Genomic DNA, 16347 nt, shown 5'->3' with positions numbered 1-16347 from the left:
TTACAGACATAGGTTTGGTTGCCTTGGTGAAATATTAGCTTGGACACCAGTTGTGCTAATTAATAACCAACACATCTAAAAATATAGAGGGTGCCAGTTACTAAGTTCTACTCTTTGGGATCTAACCCTGTCACACTCTTGCCATGTGATACTGGGGCTGTGACTCTTCAAACTACATGTATGGGAAAAGGACTTCTTCCCTTTTCTTCCAATTCATATTAATTATATTATTATCATATATTTGTTTTGAGACAGAGTCTTGCTCTGTCATCCAAGCTGGGGTGCGATGGTGCAGTCACAGCTTGCGGCAGCTTCGATCTCCCAGGACTCAAGCAATCCTTCCAGCTCAGCCTCCCAAGTAGATGGGACTGTAGACAGACGCCACCACGCCTGGCTAATTTATTTTTTTGTAGAGACGGGGTCTCGCTCTTGGCCAGGCTGATCTCAAACTCCTGGGCTTAAGCTATCCTCCTGCCTCTGCCTCCCAAAGTGCTGGGATTACAGGTGTGAGCCACCGTACCCGGCCCCAATTCTTTTTTTTTTTTTTTTTTTTTTTTTTTTGAGACGGAGTCTCGCTGTCGCCCAGGCTGGAGTGCAGTGGCGTGATCTTGGCTCACTGCAGGCTCCGCCCCCTGGGGTTCACGCCATTCTCCTGCCTCAGCCTCCCACGTAGCTGGGGCTGCAGGTGGCCGCCACCTCGCCCGGCTAATTTTTTGTATTTTTAGTAGAGACGGGGTTTCACCGTGTTAGGCAGGATGGTCTCGATCTCCTGACCTTGTGATCTGCCCACCTCGGCCTCCCAAAGTGCTGGGATTACAGGTGTGAGCCACCCCACCCGACCCTCCAATTCTTAATAGCAGTTCTTTTTCACCCTGACAGCAGAAGTTGGTTTAAATTTCAGATCTTGACACTCCCAGAATTAGCTGGACGTAACCTCGCTACCTTATTCTGGGTTCTCGTAACTACAGCTTTCTTTCCTTTGTTCTCTCAAACAAAGCAGAAGAAGCTGCTTCTGCAGGTACTGTCTGCCTCAGTGTGCTCTTTGCCCCAGCAGTTCTCCCATGCCTGTTTAACCATTTCCCTGTGCTAAATTCTGCTTAAATGTCTAGGGAGCTCTCTTGCTCTCTCTCACTTTCTCTCTTTTTCCCTGGATGAATCCTGACAGCGTGAGATACTAAAGATGTATCGATGCTATTATGATACCTGCTTATATGCATGCTCATTTGCTTGGCCATTCTGATTTTTTAACTTTTAGGTAATGTGGATGTAATATCTGTCTGCTTCACTTTATTGGCTTCTGTATTAGTTGTAACAATTTACCATAAACTGGATTACTTAAAACAGCAGGTCAGAAGTCCAAGATCAAGGTGTCAGGACCATGCTCCCTCTGAAGGCCCTCAGGAAGACTCATTGCTTTCCTCATCCTGGCTTTTGGCAGTTGCCAGCATCCTTGTCTTGTACCTGCATCAGTTTCCATTTCTGCTTTGGTCTTCACATGGCTTTGTTCTCTGTATCTGTGTCTGCACATGACCCTCTGTGGACATCAGTTTTGGGATTTAAGATTCAACTTAATCTACTATAACCTCATTTTAGCTGATTATATCTACAAAGACCCTATTTCCACACAAGGTCACATCCTGGCCCACATTTAATTGAGCCCTATGTTTGGAGGGACAATATTTAAGCCAACACAGCTACGTAGTGCTTTGGTAAACATGGTTATGGCTAGAGATGTGCAAATATGAAATTTATAGATTGTTCTGCTAATTGTTCTGCTAAATCCCAGGTGCCTTTAAGTATCATGGGCTTGGTACTTAGCTCCTACTTTGATATGTAATGGCACTTGAGACAGGATTGTAAGGGTGGAGCAGAAACATTATAGAAATGTGCTGTTCCCTTCCAGCTTCAGAAGGGAAGTGGCATCAGAACTGGGTTTGGAAATGTAGGGTGAAGCATTCCAGGCTGTGGGTATCCTGTGAGACCTCTGGATCCACCCAGTTCCCCTGTGAATCAGCTCAGTGGATCCTTAGGTCACACAGGATCCTCTTAGACAGAGAATGCAGTGTGGCAGCTAACCACTGGAGTCATGGGTGCTGTGCTTTTTGGTTTTGTTTTGTTTAAATAGAGACCAGGTTTCACCATGTTGGCCAGGCTGGTCTTAAACTCCTAAGCTCAAGTGATTCGCCTGCCTCGGCCTCCCAAACTGCTGAGATTACAGGTGTTAGCCTCTGTGCCCGGCCACCGTGGGTGTTTTGGGGGCTGCACCTTTGAGCGTGTCTTGCGTGCCATGAATGTGTCAACTCTCATCCAGAGCAAGTCAAACTGTTGGGCAGGAAGAATATTCATAAAAATAAGGTAGACCATGTATTGTATGATGATGCCATCTATATGAAATACCCAGAAGAGGCCAGGCGCAATGGCTCATGCCTGTAATGCCAGCACTTTGGGAGGCCTAGGTGGGCAGATCACTTGAGCCCAGGAGTTTGAGACCAGCCTAGGCAACATGGCAAGATTGCCCTATCTCTATTAAAAAAAAAAAAAAAAAAAGGAAAGAAAAAGAAATGCCCAGGACAGACAGATCTGTAGAGACACAGTAGGTTAGTGATTGCCATGGGGGAGAAGGAGGGAAGTGGAAATGACTCCTTAATGGTTATGGCCTTTGCTTTTTGGGTGATGAAAAGTTCTGAAGCTAGATAGTGGTGGTGATTATACAACACTGAACATACTAAGTGTGACTAATGGTAAATTTTATGATAAGAGCTAAGTGGCCTGACGAGACACAATGGCTGAACTTTTTGTCCCAGGTGTTTTATCAGCTGAGAACTATTAATAACAGTGTTTTACTCTGTGCCAGGTGCTGAGCTTAGCTCTACCCATGCATTGCCCTTACATCTACACTTTACCAAGCTTGGAGAGGACCAGGAGCTTGTCCAAGGCCTTAAAACTAGTAGGAGGCCCTAAACTAACCCAGGATTGGAACCTGGGTTACCTGACTCCAGGGATGACTGGCCTGGTTTGCCCAGGACTGTCCCAGTTTTAGCATTGAAAGTCCCACATCCCAGAAACCCCTCAGTCCAGAGCAAACTGGATGATTGGTCACTCTGATTCCTAAGCCCATACCAGGCTCCAATTTGGGTTTCCCTGATACCCTCCTGATTGGATCACCTACCCCGAAACGTGTTGTACCAAGAGCATTCACTTTGGAATCCCTGATTTAATACCTCGGTATCTCAAAGAAATCCTTGTGGCTTTTCAAGACACATCATGTAATATTAATGAAAACACCATGCCTTCTGTCTGGATTAGTTTTTTATGAACAATAATACATCTGATTAAACTGGCTGATTTACTACGGCTGGTACAGGGTGGTGTGTGTGGTGACGTGTAGATGGCTTCTGACCACGGGGCACAGCTTATTAGGTACATCGGGGGATATTCCCAGTGTGCACTTGGTGTTCATTCTGGCTGGGATGAGCTGTGTTGCCAGTGCCTTGACAAAAGCAGGATGGATTAGCCACTACCCTGTCACACACCCTCACGTGAGGGATGTTCCTGGCCTGCGGGGTTTCGCCCAGGCAGAGAGTGAGGCCAGGAAGTCTGGGGAAGCCGCTTGTGTGGCTGGAGTTGTACATTTTACATCTGATCCTCATTCCCAGTTTTCAGCTGTCACCCAGCTACACTGGTTTCGCTGTGTCACAGTATCTCTTAATAGTTCTGACATTCACTGTGTAGGTGCTATTTCTCATGCAAAGAAATCCAGCTCTTGCCAGCAACTCCTTTAGTTACATGTCAGACAGATGCCAGTCTCTCCCTAAGTGCCTGTTTTCCTTCCAAGGGAGTGAATCAAGTGGTCTGGGAACCCAGGGTGTCAGCTTTTCAAGTCTGACAGAGCAGATTCAAATGTTTTGTATAAGGAATGACAGTCCTTCTAATGCCTTGAAGTTGTTTCTTTTTGGTTTTCCAGCTGAGCATCGAGCAGGCCCAGACGGTGGCGGAACAGGTGGAGATGAAGGCGAAGGTTGTGCAGTCGGAGGTCAAAGCCGTGACTGCGAGACATAAGAAAGCCCTGGAGGAACGCGAGTGTGAGCTGCTGTGGAAGGTAATGGAGAGCTCCCCCACCCAGGCTGTGCCCACTCGGCTTCCATGAACCTCAGCAGCACTCTACAGGACTCTTTACAGATCCAGGAGCCAAGCTCTAAGTTTAAAACACTTGGTAATTTTCCAGAAAGCCTGTTGGCAGAAAGATGCAGGGGGTCCCTGGAACATTGTGGGTGCTGTCTGCGGTAAAACAAGAAGCCTTTTCAGAAGTACATGGGTAACTAAGACTGGAAGCGGTCTCCAGTTTTATACTGCATTCACTCAAAAGGAGGCTAAAGAAGGGAGCATAGTTGAAACTGTTGTTAAGAAAGGCAGGCTGGTAGGAAACATCCCTATTTTTGGTGACCTGGCTGGTTGCACTTCCTGACCTCTTGTGGAAAACCAGTTTTCCTCTTCGGAGGGCAGTGAGTGTGTGTCCTTTCTTCCTGTTGGAGCAGGAAAGAGTGCCGAGCACACTAGTGTGCTGCTTAGATAAAAATCAGCTGGAAAGACTACTTGCCCCACCCAAGCCAGCATTCCAACTGTTCCTTTTCTGATTTTATGTTCCCACTCAGAAAGGAGGAGAGTTAGGTCTATGAAAGGGCCATGCCAGTTCTTTAACTATAATTACATTCTCTGAACACACGAAAAAGACTAGAGCTGATTTATAAGGGTATCCTTGTGGAGTGTGCCTGTTTCCATCTCCAAACAATATGATGATGGCGGGGATGGCACCTCAGTTTCTGCAAGTGACCTTGCTAACTACTGTGCCCTACAGTGTTCTGCATGGCGTCCCTGAATTTTGCATTGCATTTTCCATTTAGTTAACTTCACAACTGGATGCTTTCTGCCTCTTCTGACCTCTTAAGGAATATGGCTCAATTGCTTCCTTGCAAGAAGAGACTTTGGAGGTGTTAGTCCAAGATTTTTAATTCAGCATATTTTTTGAGTACCTTTCTGGGCATGACATCGTTTTCAGACACTCAGATGTCCCCATGGGTCTGCCAGTGTTATGCCACCCACGAATGTTAATTATAACTGAGGGGCCCACTTCTTGCAACCTGAGAGCTTTGTAGTGAACTCTGCCACAAACTCGCTCTTCTGGATTTCCTGATGAAAAAGGCCTTTGTGTGTGGGGGTTTCTGCCGCTTTCACCTTAGTTACCCTCCCTCTTGTGAGGCTGACCCACTGTCCTCTCTAAAGGCAGTTCTGTTTCAGAAGAAATAGCAAGTTTTTACTCTTGGGAGAAGCCTGTTTCAGAGCAGAGTCAATCCCTTCTTCATTGTAGTAAGCAGTTTCTGCTTGCCCAAAAATTCATCCTCAGAGTATTCCAAAATAAGCTTCCTTATTTTGGACACTTCTGCTATAGAACCTTGCTCCAAATCCTGTGGGGGTCCCTCTCTCTTTGACTAATTACTGACCTTTTTTTTTTTTTTTTTTTTCCTGTTCCTTCCCAGCAAATCCCTCTTACTTTGCCTGTCTCTGTCTGGGCATCTCTTTGTTACAAGTTTTGTTTTCCTGCATCTCTGGTTACTTTAAGATACATAAGTGCAAGGATTAAGACAACCCTGTTGTAAATATCCAGATGCCTCTCTTCATTCTTGGGCCTTATGTATTTCCAGTGGACTTGGCTACCTCATGGGGTTAGCTGCATATATAGTTCATGGGTAAGAACCAAAGGTGGAGGTTTGGCCCAATGGGCAAATATTCTTTAATCTGTCCTCATGTGGGCCTCTCCATACACATGTATCCTGGTTCACTGAACAGATGAAAAAGCAGGAATGAGTCGAAATCATGTAATCACTCCTCCCACCCTAAAGGGGAAGTCAGGTTGAAATCCAGCTCTTTCAACAGTGGACGCTTATTCTGAAATAGACTTCTGTGGCTTTCAGATCTGTAGAACAACTCAAGTCATGGTCCTCTGTGAAAACTATTTGGATAAGTTCATTCCCTTCACAGGGGGAAATTGCTGAGAATTAGAGAACTTTTAAAGAATAGAGAAACTAATGTTTCATTGGTAAAACAAAATTCCATATTTCTAAATAGCATGATTTGAGAACCTCAAGCAGGAATTATTTTGGCAGGTTAGAATCCACATCCATATATATTATAGCATTTTAGATTTAAAGGGCTCTTTTGGAAATAATATAGACAAATTATTGCCAAAAGCGTGCTATCTTAAAATTTGGGGTACAGGGCTTCTCAGGTTCCCAGTTGGGTTTTTAAAACCATTCTTAAAATGCAGAAGTAAAGAGAAACTGGCCAAGCACAGTGACTCAGTGGAGTCACTGTGGACTCCTCTTCCCCTCCTCAGTGGAGTTTGCATTTCCCTCTTCCCCTGCGTGGGGCATGATATGCACAAGCCTGGCATCTGTATGGCTGGGAGGGCACTGGATATGTGTGGTGGGGTGTATTCTCCCACTTTGGAGGCCGAGGTGGGAAGATTACTTGAGCCCAGGATTTTGAGGCCACCCCTGGCAACATTAATACCCCATCTCTACAAAAAAAAAAAAAAAAAAAAAAAAAAATTGGTGCCCTATGGTGGTGGTCTCTGTTCCCTCATTTGTTCCCCTTTAATACACATTTCCCAAACTAATCCTTTTGCAGTTTGTTGTTGTTGTTGTTGTTTTGAGACGAAGTTTCGCTCTTGTTGCCGAGGCTGGAGTGCAGTGGCACGATCTCGGCTCACTGCAACCTCCGTCTCCTGGGTTCAAGTGATTCTCCTGCCTCAGCCTCCCAAGTAGCTGGGATTACAGGTGCCTGCCACCACGCCTGGCTAGTTTTGTATTTTTAGTACAGACAGGGTCTCACTATGTTGGCCAAGCTGGCTTTGAACTCCTGACCTCAGGTGGTCCACCCACCTTGGCCTCCCAAAGTGCTGGGATTACAAGCATGAGCCACTGTGCCCGGCCCCAAACTAATTCTTTAAGAATATGAATCTGTCATGTCACTCCCCTACTGAAAGCTGTGGTTGTGAAATGCTGAGCCTGTGCCCACAGCAGGACCTTTGTGCTGGCTGTTTCCTTTGCTGAGATAGCTCTCCCTTTGGCCCTTTGCCTAGTCTCAACCTTTAGGTCTGAACTTGTGAAAGGCACTGTCCCACAGCACTCTTTGTCTGTATCAGGGCCCCTAGACACTGTCTTTCATATCCTTTTTCTACTTTTTAACACCTGTCACTATCTGACGTGATCCTTATTTTTTCGTTTGCTTTTGAATACTGCTTTTCTAAACTACAACTCTGTGTGAGCAAGGACCATATTTTATATTTTCTGTGGGTTACTGTAGTACCTCCAATGCCTGCAAAGTGTAGGTGCTCAGTAAACTCCTTTGTCAAATGGCTGTTTTTGGTTTTGGTGGTGGGATCTTGCTATTTTTTTAAGGTAGGATCTTGCTGTATCGCCCAGGCTGGAGTGCAGTGGTTATTCACAAGTACAGTCATGGCACACTACAGACTCAGCCTCCTAGGCTCAAGTGATTCTTCCACCTCAGCTTCCCCAGTAGCTGGGACCACTGTGCCCAGCTCTAGATGGCTGTTTTTAACTTCTATTTTTTTTAAATTTATAGCTTACAGAAAAGTTGCAGTAATAATAGTAACTCCATATATTCCTTCTCCAGATTTACTGATTATGTACGTTTTGTCCCAATTACTATTATTATTATTATTTTTTGAGACGGAGTCTCGCCCTGTTGCCTAGGTTGGAGTGCAATGGCATGATCTCTACTCACTGCAACCTCCGCCTCCTGGGTTCAAGCGATTCTTCCCACATCAGCCTCCCAAGTAGCTGGGATTGCAGGCACCTGTCACCACACTTGGCTAATTTTTGTTATTTTTAGTAGAGACAGGGTTTTGCCATGTTGGCCAGGCTGGTCTCGAACTCCTGACCTCAGGTGATCTGCCTGCTTCATCCTCCCAAAGTGCTGGGATTACAGGCATGAGGCGTGTGTGTATGTGTGTGTGTGTGTGTGTGTGTATGTGTATGTTTGTGATCTGAGAGTGAGTTGGCATATTGGAAACACAACGCCTTTACCCCAATCACATTACAATTATAGAAATCAGGAAATTTGATTTTGATACAGTACTAGCATCTACTCCTCAGTCCATAATCGAGGTTCAACAATTGTCCCAACAGTGCTCTTCATAGCTAGCCACTCCCTCCAGTCCAGAGTCACTAATTACATATAGTTGTCCTGTTTCTAGTAACTATCCTCTGTAACCCAGAACAGTTCTTCAGGTTTTTTGGTCCATTTTGATTTTGCTGCTTTTGAAGAAAGCTAGACGTCTTTTGTAGACCATCCGCCAATATCTGTTTGTCTGATGCTTCCTTGTAATTAGTTGTGGCTTATGTGGTGTTTTCTGTGCTTGGCTCTAAGCCTCTGTGTCTTTCTCCACTCTTGCTTTTCCATCCAGGTAGAAAAGATCCGCCAGGTGAAAGCCAAGTCTCTGTACCTGCAGGTGGAGAAGCTGCGGCAAAACCTCAACAAGCTTGAGAGCACCATCAGTGCCGTGCAGCAGGTCCTGGAGGAGGGTAGAGCGCTAGACATCCTACTGGCCCGAGACCGGATGCTGGCCCAGGTGCAGGAGCTGAAGACCGTGCGGAGCCTCCTGCAGCCCCAGGAAGATGACCGAGTCATGTTCACACCCCCCGATCAGGCACTGTACCTTGCCATCAAGTCTTTTGGCTTTGTTAGCAGCGGGGCCTTTGCACCACTCACCAAGGCCACGGGCGATGGCCTCAAGCGCGCCCTCCAGGGTAAGGTGGCCTCCTTCACAGTCATTGGTTATGACCACGACGGTGAGCCCCGCCTCTCAGGAGGTGACCTGATGTCAGCTGTGGTCCTGGGCCCTGATGGCAACCTGTTTGGTGCAGAGGTGAATGATCAGCAGAATGGGACATATGTGGTGAGTTACCGGCCCCAGCTGGAGGGTGAGCACCTGGTATCTGTGACACTGTGCAACCAGCACATTGAGAATAGCCCTTTCAAGGTGGTGGTCAAGTCAGGCCGCAGCTACGTGGGCATTGGGCTCCCAGGCCTGAGCTTCGGCAGTGAGGGTGACAGCGATGGCAAGCTCTGCCGCCCTTGGGGTGTGAGTGTAGACAAGGAGGGCTACATCATCGTCGCCGACCGCAGCAACAACCGCATCCAGGTGTTCAAGCCCTGCGGCGCTTTCCACCACAAATTCGGCACCCTGGGCTCCCGGCCTGGGCAGTTCGACCGACCAGCCGGCGTGGCCTGTGACGCCTCACGCAGGATCGTGGTGGCTGACAAGGACAATCATCGCATCCAGATCTTCACCTTCGAGGGCCAGTTCCTCCTCAAGTTTGGTGAGAAAGGAACCAAGAATGGGCAATTCAACTACCCTTGGGATGTGGCGGTGAATTCTGAGGGCAAGATCCTGGTCTCAGACACGAGGAACCACCGGATCCAGCTGTTTGGGCCTGATGGTGTCTTCCTAAATAAGTATGGCTTCGAGGGGGCTCTCTGGAAGCACTTTGACTCCCCACGGGGTGTGGCCTTCAACCATGAGGGCCACTTGGTGGTCACTGACTTCAACAACCACCGGCTCCTGGTTATTCACCCCGACTGCCAGTCGGCACGCTTTCTGGGCTCGGAGGGCACGGGCAATGGGCAGTTCCTGCGCCCACAAGGCGTAGCTGTGGACCAGGAAGGGCGCATCATTGTGGCGGATTCCAGGAACCATCGGGTACAGATGTTTGAATCCAACGGCAGCTTCCTGTGCAAGTTTGGTGCTCAAGGCAGCGGCTTTGGGCAGATGGACCGCCCTTCCGGCATCGCCATCACCCCCGACGGAATGATCGTTGTGGTGGACTTCGGCAACAATCGAATCCTCGTCTTCTAATTGCATTTCCTAGGTTTCTGTGTTTGGGGTGTGTGTGCGTGTCTCTCTCTCTCTCTCTCTTCTCTCTCTCTCTCTCTCTCTCTCTCCTCTCTCACTTTCTGAATTTCAAAGAAGAAACAGTCTCAGGGAAATTTCTTTTTTCTTTTTTTTTTAAAAGAGAACAAGAAAAGTACAACATTGCTTAAGTCCTACCTCATCTTTATTTTTTTACAGATGAATGTACTTATCTTTTCTGCAGGGATTGAGCCTGTGAAGTGATAATTTCTATCTACCTCATAAATCTTTACATTTCCTTCTGCAGCAGGCCCTCTTCCCCTCCTCAGTGGAGTTTGCATTTCCCTCTTCCCCTGCGTGGGGCATGATATGCACAAGCCTGGCATCTGTATGGCTGGGAGGGCACTGGATGTGTATGGTGGGGTGTATTCTGTAGATTGAGCCAAGGAAACACAAAGAAAACTACTAAGTAAAAAAAAAAAACTATAAAACATGGAAAAATAGGATTTGAAATGCATAATTATAGAGTATCTGTGTTCTTGAGAATACTGTGTTTATATGGGGTTTAGATTATGTTGTGTTGTTTTGATCTTTTTGGAAAATCTTCTCTTTTTTTAAATGCTGCAACAGAGAAATTTCCTCTGTTCTCTGTTTATACCTCAGTGTGTTTAACATCCTCTTCTGCATCTTTTCTTGATCTTAGACATTGTGGCTGTGGCTTGCTAGCCAAGAAAAGCAGACCCTTCATATTTTAGGGTATATAATCTTTGTTTCTTTTAAGGGAGGGTGTGTGCGTGTTTGTTTCAAAGCCATCTTGCACCCAAGTTAGTAAAGCTGAAAATGACACACTGCCTCCCAAAGAACCTCTCCTTTTCACACTTTGGTTTCTTAAAAAAGTATATAGATGGTAGCTCAGGATTTTTGATTAAACGTATTCTCAAAAGTTAAGCTTTCTTATTTTGCTGTTAGGTTATAAAGGGTTAAATGGAAGGAAAAAGGAAATTAACCTCATTCTCAGAGAGAGGGTTTTCAGGCATGGGCTGACGTGGACATGAATGTGGGTGGACATGCGTGTGCTGAGGGAGTCAGGGAGCACATTAGAGAACAAGGCACCCCCAAACTATAGGAACGCCACAGAAAGGGCAGGGTCCGTCCTGACCCGAGAGTGCATGTTGTTCTGTAGTGCCAGGGGTTTCTTTTCCTAAGAAGAGTAGGCAAAGGAAAGAACTTTTCTTTTACAAGCACAATTTTTTTCCTGCTTTGAAAGTTCAGGGAAATAGAAGGTTTGAAAGTCAAATTAATACCAACAGCCCAGTCCCACTCCCTCTGCTTGGGTCACTTTTTATAGGATTGTTTGCACCCAGGCCATGCTTTAGGACCTCATGGTTAACGTGAATCCCCCCCGCCCCCGCTTCCCCCAAGGCCTTTGAATATAAAGGATCTAGAAACCAAATTGTCCCAATCTGAAATGTAGGATGTAATGTCTTTTCTTAAACCTGTAACTCGGTACCAAAGAATGAAAATTTAAGGCTCCCACTGCAGAACTGTGGGGTAGAATCTGTGTCACTTTACAGGATTGGTTGGTTGTAAGCTGGACTTGGGTACAAAACTTGTGCTTCTGGGCATTGTCTGTCTGTCAAGTGCAAAGCAGATGTAGCTGATACCCTGCTTGTCAGAACCCAGTGGGTTCCTGCATTGCCCCAAATACTGAAATAAGAACCGAATTCTGGAGGAGCCCTCCTCAGGGAAAAGAGGGACTCTCAAACAAACGTCAGTGACTTACAAGGGAAACCTCTTGTTTAAAGACTTATGGATCAACTTCTGTTCCTCTATTTAAGAGAAATTTCTATTGCAAAATGGGTATAGTTTTAAATGAGCAGAACAGATTAACAAATGGAGCAATTTGTTTCTGTTATCCCAATAGAAAAGGAGATGATGGGGACAGTGTGACAAGTCAATCAAGTTGCTTTTCCCATACACCTCTTTTGGACGTTTAATTTACTACTACTACAAGCTATGCTGTCTCGTCCCGTTGCTTTAATTCTAGGGTTTCTGAGTGACCAAAATGGGAAGGAAAAAAAAAATCATCTGACAGAGGAGAACTGCATGCAATAAAAGATTCAAAAATTGGAAAGTAGCTTCAAACTGCTGCTGGCTCCCAGCTGCTGTTACAGGGTGGGAAGGTGTTAGGAAATCTTGTTTGTTAGAACCTCCTTTTACTGTAGAATTTAATAGTGAATCCTTCCCCAATGCCTATTCAGTTGCCTTTTGGCCATTAAGCTGTAAGTTCTTTGGTAAAGAGTTAATATAAGTAAACATTTTTACTGTTTTCTATTTTGGAGTAACTTGGTGCTGATCTTCCTTCCCTTTCCCCAGCTGCCCAACAAGCCACCCTTTAAACACCAAAGACAACTGGTTTTAAATGCTTGAAAAAAATTTTATTGAGGAGATGGATCTTGATTAAAATCTTTTCATAGTCATTTTCATTCTGCTCTTTTCTTTCTAATTTCCCCAGATGTAGGAGAATTTTGCAACCTGAATGAGAAATGTTCTTGGTGCATAACAGTAACTAGAGCTCCTTATTTGACATTTTACTATGGATGTGATTAAAAAGCCAAGATTTTCGCTCCATAGCTGAAATTATCAGGTCTTAATTTACAGACTTATAAATTTGCAGGCTTAGAGCAACTAGAACTATCCCCTGAAATACGTGTGTAGGTCAGAGATACTACCTCTTTGTCCTCGGTGGTGGTATATCTCCTTGCCTTTCTGTACCCAAAATGGTGCATGACTGGTATTTGAGAAACATGGTCACATTTGGAAAGCTTTTGTTTTTAAAACATTGGCCGTTTTTGGCTGCCCATGGTTGACTCCTGACCCATAGGGATTGGTGCGAAGCACTTTGGAGAGTGTTTATTGTATGATGTGAAATGTTCCAAATCAAAGAAAGATGATAAAAGCCAACATTTGGCAGTTCGTAGTGTGAAACTGTGAAAAGTACCTGTGTTTAAATGCATAATCTCCTGCCTGGGTAATGCCAGGTAGCCAGGAGTTGGGTCAAAGAAGGGAGTCTTCATCCTGATGGAAAAAATAAGGTCCTGGGTATTATGAGGTAGGAGAATAAAAAGGTTTCTGGGGAGTAAGTATGACAATTAGTAGTCCCCATGGAGGTCTGATCTGGTCAGGTGGCAAGGATTGGGTGGGGTATGATGTCAGTTCAGTTGATGTGTGGAGATGCCCATTGGGTTTGGATATATAGATTTGGGTATTGAGATGTTTAAAGGAAATCTAACCCATAGGTAAAAACTACTTGTGCTTGACACTGACTTAACATTTCAAAAGTGTTATTTTTGGTCCCAAGATCTAATGCTGTCTCAGAACGTGCCCTGTTGTGGCTGTAAGTGGCACTCAAGTTGACTAGAGCACAGTGACCTGGGCTGTACCCCAAGTGCACTAACTCCTCAATGCCCTTTTAAGTCTAACTTATTTGGGGAAACACATAACAAAGGGTACCATAAACCGAATCCAAATTACGTGTTGGGCCAAAAATGTTGCCAGAACTGAGGCACTTTGTGATGGAGTTGCAAGAGAATAGCTTGAGATCGGCTCAGTCTGATTTATTCTAGTTAAGCCAAAGCTTAATTATTTGAGGAGGAAAGTCTTTTAGGCTTGAAGCAGCAAAATACTGTTTATATATGTGTTACCTTCCTCATTGGAAGATTCTAAGATTGCTCTGTTCTGGTAGGTGGTGAAAGATATGCCAAAGTTTTAGGCTTGTTTTTCTGATTTTATTTTTTTAATCCAATGGTGCCAAAAAGTATTTAGGGTATATTTAAGGTATTTTCAAAACATCACTCTGAATGAGTTTCCAACAGTCTGGGGCTGTATAAAAGTCACACTCTTGTACTTGCAGGTGATGGTATCACAGGGCCAGGGCCTCCAGAGCTCTACGGCTTTCTCTGGCTTTCTGTAGGGCCAAGGGCACAGGACGCAGCATTCCAGACCACACTGACTGCTTTTGTTGAGTTTCTACCTCACTTGTGGCAAGTCATCTACCTCATATTAGCATCTGACAGGTCTCAAAAAGAATAGTATTAATCCAGTGGGGAGTGGGTGGGAGTGGGAAGCTACCTCTAAAAGAAATGTTACCATAAATCTACAACTGATTTCTCCCAGGAGAAATGTTTTACTTACCTTGAAAGAGAAATGTCAGGCAAATGTAGTCATAAATCCAAGTAGTTCTTAGCAATCTGGCTTTTCCCCTCAAAAAGAATTATGCATGCCATTACTGTTGTTCAGTATTATGAAACTACTGGTTAATCTGACCTATTGGAGGACTTAACTACAAATAAAGACCTTTAGGTCTCTTTCTCTTCAAGAGAAAAATATTTTATCTGTATTTCGAATGTCTGCAAATAATACCCTTTAGGAGCAATTCTAACGGTCTAGTTCTTGGAAACATCAAATATTTGAAGGGAATGAGAATCCTCTTGACTTCATGATTGTATTTGTAGCTCTCTGGACCCAGCAGGACGTTCATCACCATGATGTTGCAACAATCACTGTTTTGACTGAGCAGTGACTGTTGAAGGGTGTATTGCTCTTTTGTTTTGTGTTTTGATTTTTTTCTACCAAAGGTAACATGTTGACGGGTTTTTTTTTTCCTTGTTTATTAAATACTTGATAAAGTTGAGAAGCACATTACCAGGATATACTGTATTGACCCTCCCACCTCTCTTCTGCCCTAATTTTTGGTTGTTTGGAAGAGAGGAGGGTCCTAAGACCACTGTCATTATCATGAGGGGCTTATAAATGTCATGGTGAAGAAATACCTCAGTGATGTCTATTTTTAAAACTGATCTTACGGGTTAACAAGCCAGCCTGGTGGGATATTTTCCATCATCATTTAACCAATAATGGTTCTAAAAGTTTTGTGTATCCACATGGTCTTAGACCTCCTTTTAATGATTGTATTAACTTACAAGCTCAGGTAGTATTTTTCTTAAGATTCTATCTCAGAGCACACTGACTGAATGTTGATGTGTGTAGCAAAGTGTTTACTTTCTTTAAATAACCAGCTCTGTAACTCTGTAAGTTCTTTGTGTTTCTAGCAGTCTGTGTAGTTGTCTTTCTTCAGAGGAAGATTTTTCACATTTCTGGGGTTTTCTTGCTTTTAGGGTGGTAAGATTCCTTTCTTTTTTTCCCTTTTCTCCTAAAATTGATGCAGGTAAGGGTGGGTGGGTAAGGGGTGTTGTTTTTTAACTAGCATGTTAGTTACACTTGGGTGGGTGGGAGGGTTGTTAAACTGAATCTTGCTTAATACTGTCCATTAGCTCTCATGCCGGGTCAGCAGAATGCTTTAATTTTTAACTGTAGAACATGTGACTTGGTTAAGTCTTTTTGTCTTTTTTTTTTTAATAAACAGAATTGGGGGAATTAATGTGGGCAAGTTGCCTTATGTTAGAATGACTAAGTTAAACCTCTTAATTTGTATTTGTCCAAGGCAGACATGATATAAGGAATATGCACTACCGTAGTAACTCCCCTGGCCGCAGAAAACCACACTGCAAGCCAGTCCGGGGTGGGGTGCTGACTGCCATTTGCCACTTTTAAATGGGCATTGCCGTGGTAATGTGAATCCCATCAATTCAGTAGATGGGTGGGGAAATGAAGATTTCCCCCCAAACCTTTAGGCAAAAGTGAGTTTTTGGTTGGTTGGTTTTGGTTTTTTTTTCCCCCCTCCTCTTGGCTTTCACATTTTAAATCTTAAATGTTACTATTGCAGGCCGCAGGCATGACAGGCAATGAGCAGGTGAAGAACCAGTGGAAAAGTGTTCAAAAACTCCTGTGTTAGCTAACAGGCTTCTGAATGTATCACTGTGGTCCACAGAGAAGGCTGGAGGAGGTAGCAAGGAGATGCTGTATCAGCTACTACAGCCTTAAAACAAAGTTGGTGTCTCTTTGGACTTTAAAATTGTTCCTATGCAGCTTATTTTATTTTTGTTTAATCAAATAAACGAGGGTTTTTCCATGGCTACAGTGTCCCTGTGTGATCCTTTAATCCATAGTAAATAAGGGTGTGTGCACTGTACTGGATGGAATGGGAGTCCCTGAGGTAGACAGTCCAGGAGCTGCACTGTGACTGGTGGGCCAGATTGGGCCCATGCAGTGCCTTCAAAAAAAGGTGATGGGAGCATTTTTAAATAGAAGAAATGTTAAAGAGCCTAAAAGTTCTGGATTGTCATGAAATTTCAGACCTGGAAGCCCTGTATGTGTCTTCTCCCAAGGAGCTGAGTAGCAGATGTCCTTCTAGAGGCAAGTATGTGACTTCCCAGCTGCCACCGCCCTGTCCCCCTTTCTCTGGAAGGTCTTAGCCTTGTCACCTCTGTCTGAGTTAGGGGTACCTGGGGACCATT

At 44.6% G+C, this 16347-nt stretch overlaps 1 protein-coding gene across 2 annotated transcripts in view; it reads left to right on the top strand.

Annotated features, from left to right (window-relative positions):
• The window catches only part of TRIM71 (tripartite motif containing 71), an 83295-nt gene extending 67330 nt beyond the window's left edge, over positions 1-15965 (top strand). Inside the window, exons 3-5 of one of the 2 annotated variants that reach the window (XM_058443408.1) lie at positions 3965-4099; positions 8486-9965; positions 15717-15732. In XM_058443408.1, coding sequence (XP_058299391.1) covers positions 3965-4099; positions 8486-9937 — 1587 coding nt within the window. In that variant the 3' untranslated portion in view covers positions 9938-9965; positions 15717-15732. Of the gene's footprint in view, positions 1-3964; positions 4100-8485 lie in introns of both variants that reach the window. The other variant, XM_032162212.2, reaches the window with a different exon arrangement.
• The last annotated feature ends 382 nt before the right edge of the window (positions 15966-16347 follow it).

Source organism: Hylobates moloch, unplaced genomic scaffold (genome assembly GCF_009828535.3).
Source record: "Hylobates moloch isolate HMO894 unplaced genomic scaffold, HMol_V3 SCAFFOLD_8, whole genome shotgun sequence".
In the NCBI taxonomy this organism is placed as follows: Eukaryota; Metazoa; Chordata; class Mammalia; order Primates; family Hylobatidae; genus Hylobates; species Hylobates moloch.
This window is presented reverse-complemented; position numbering and strand designations above follow the sequence as displayed.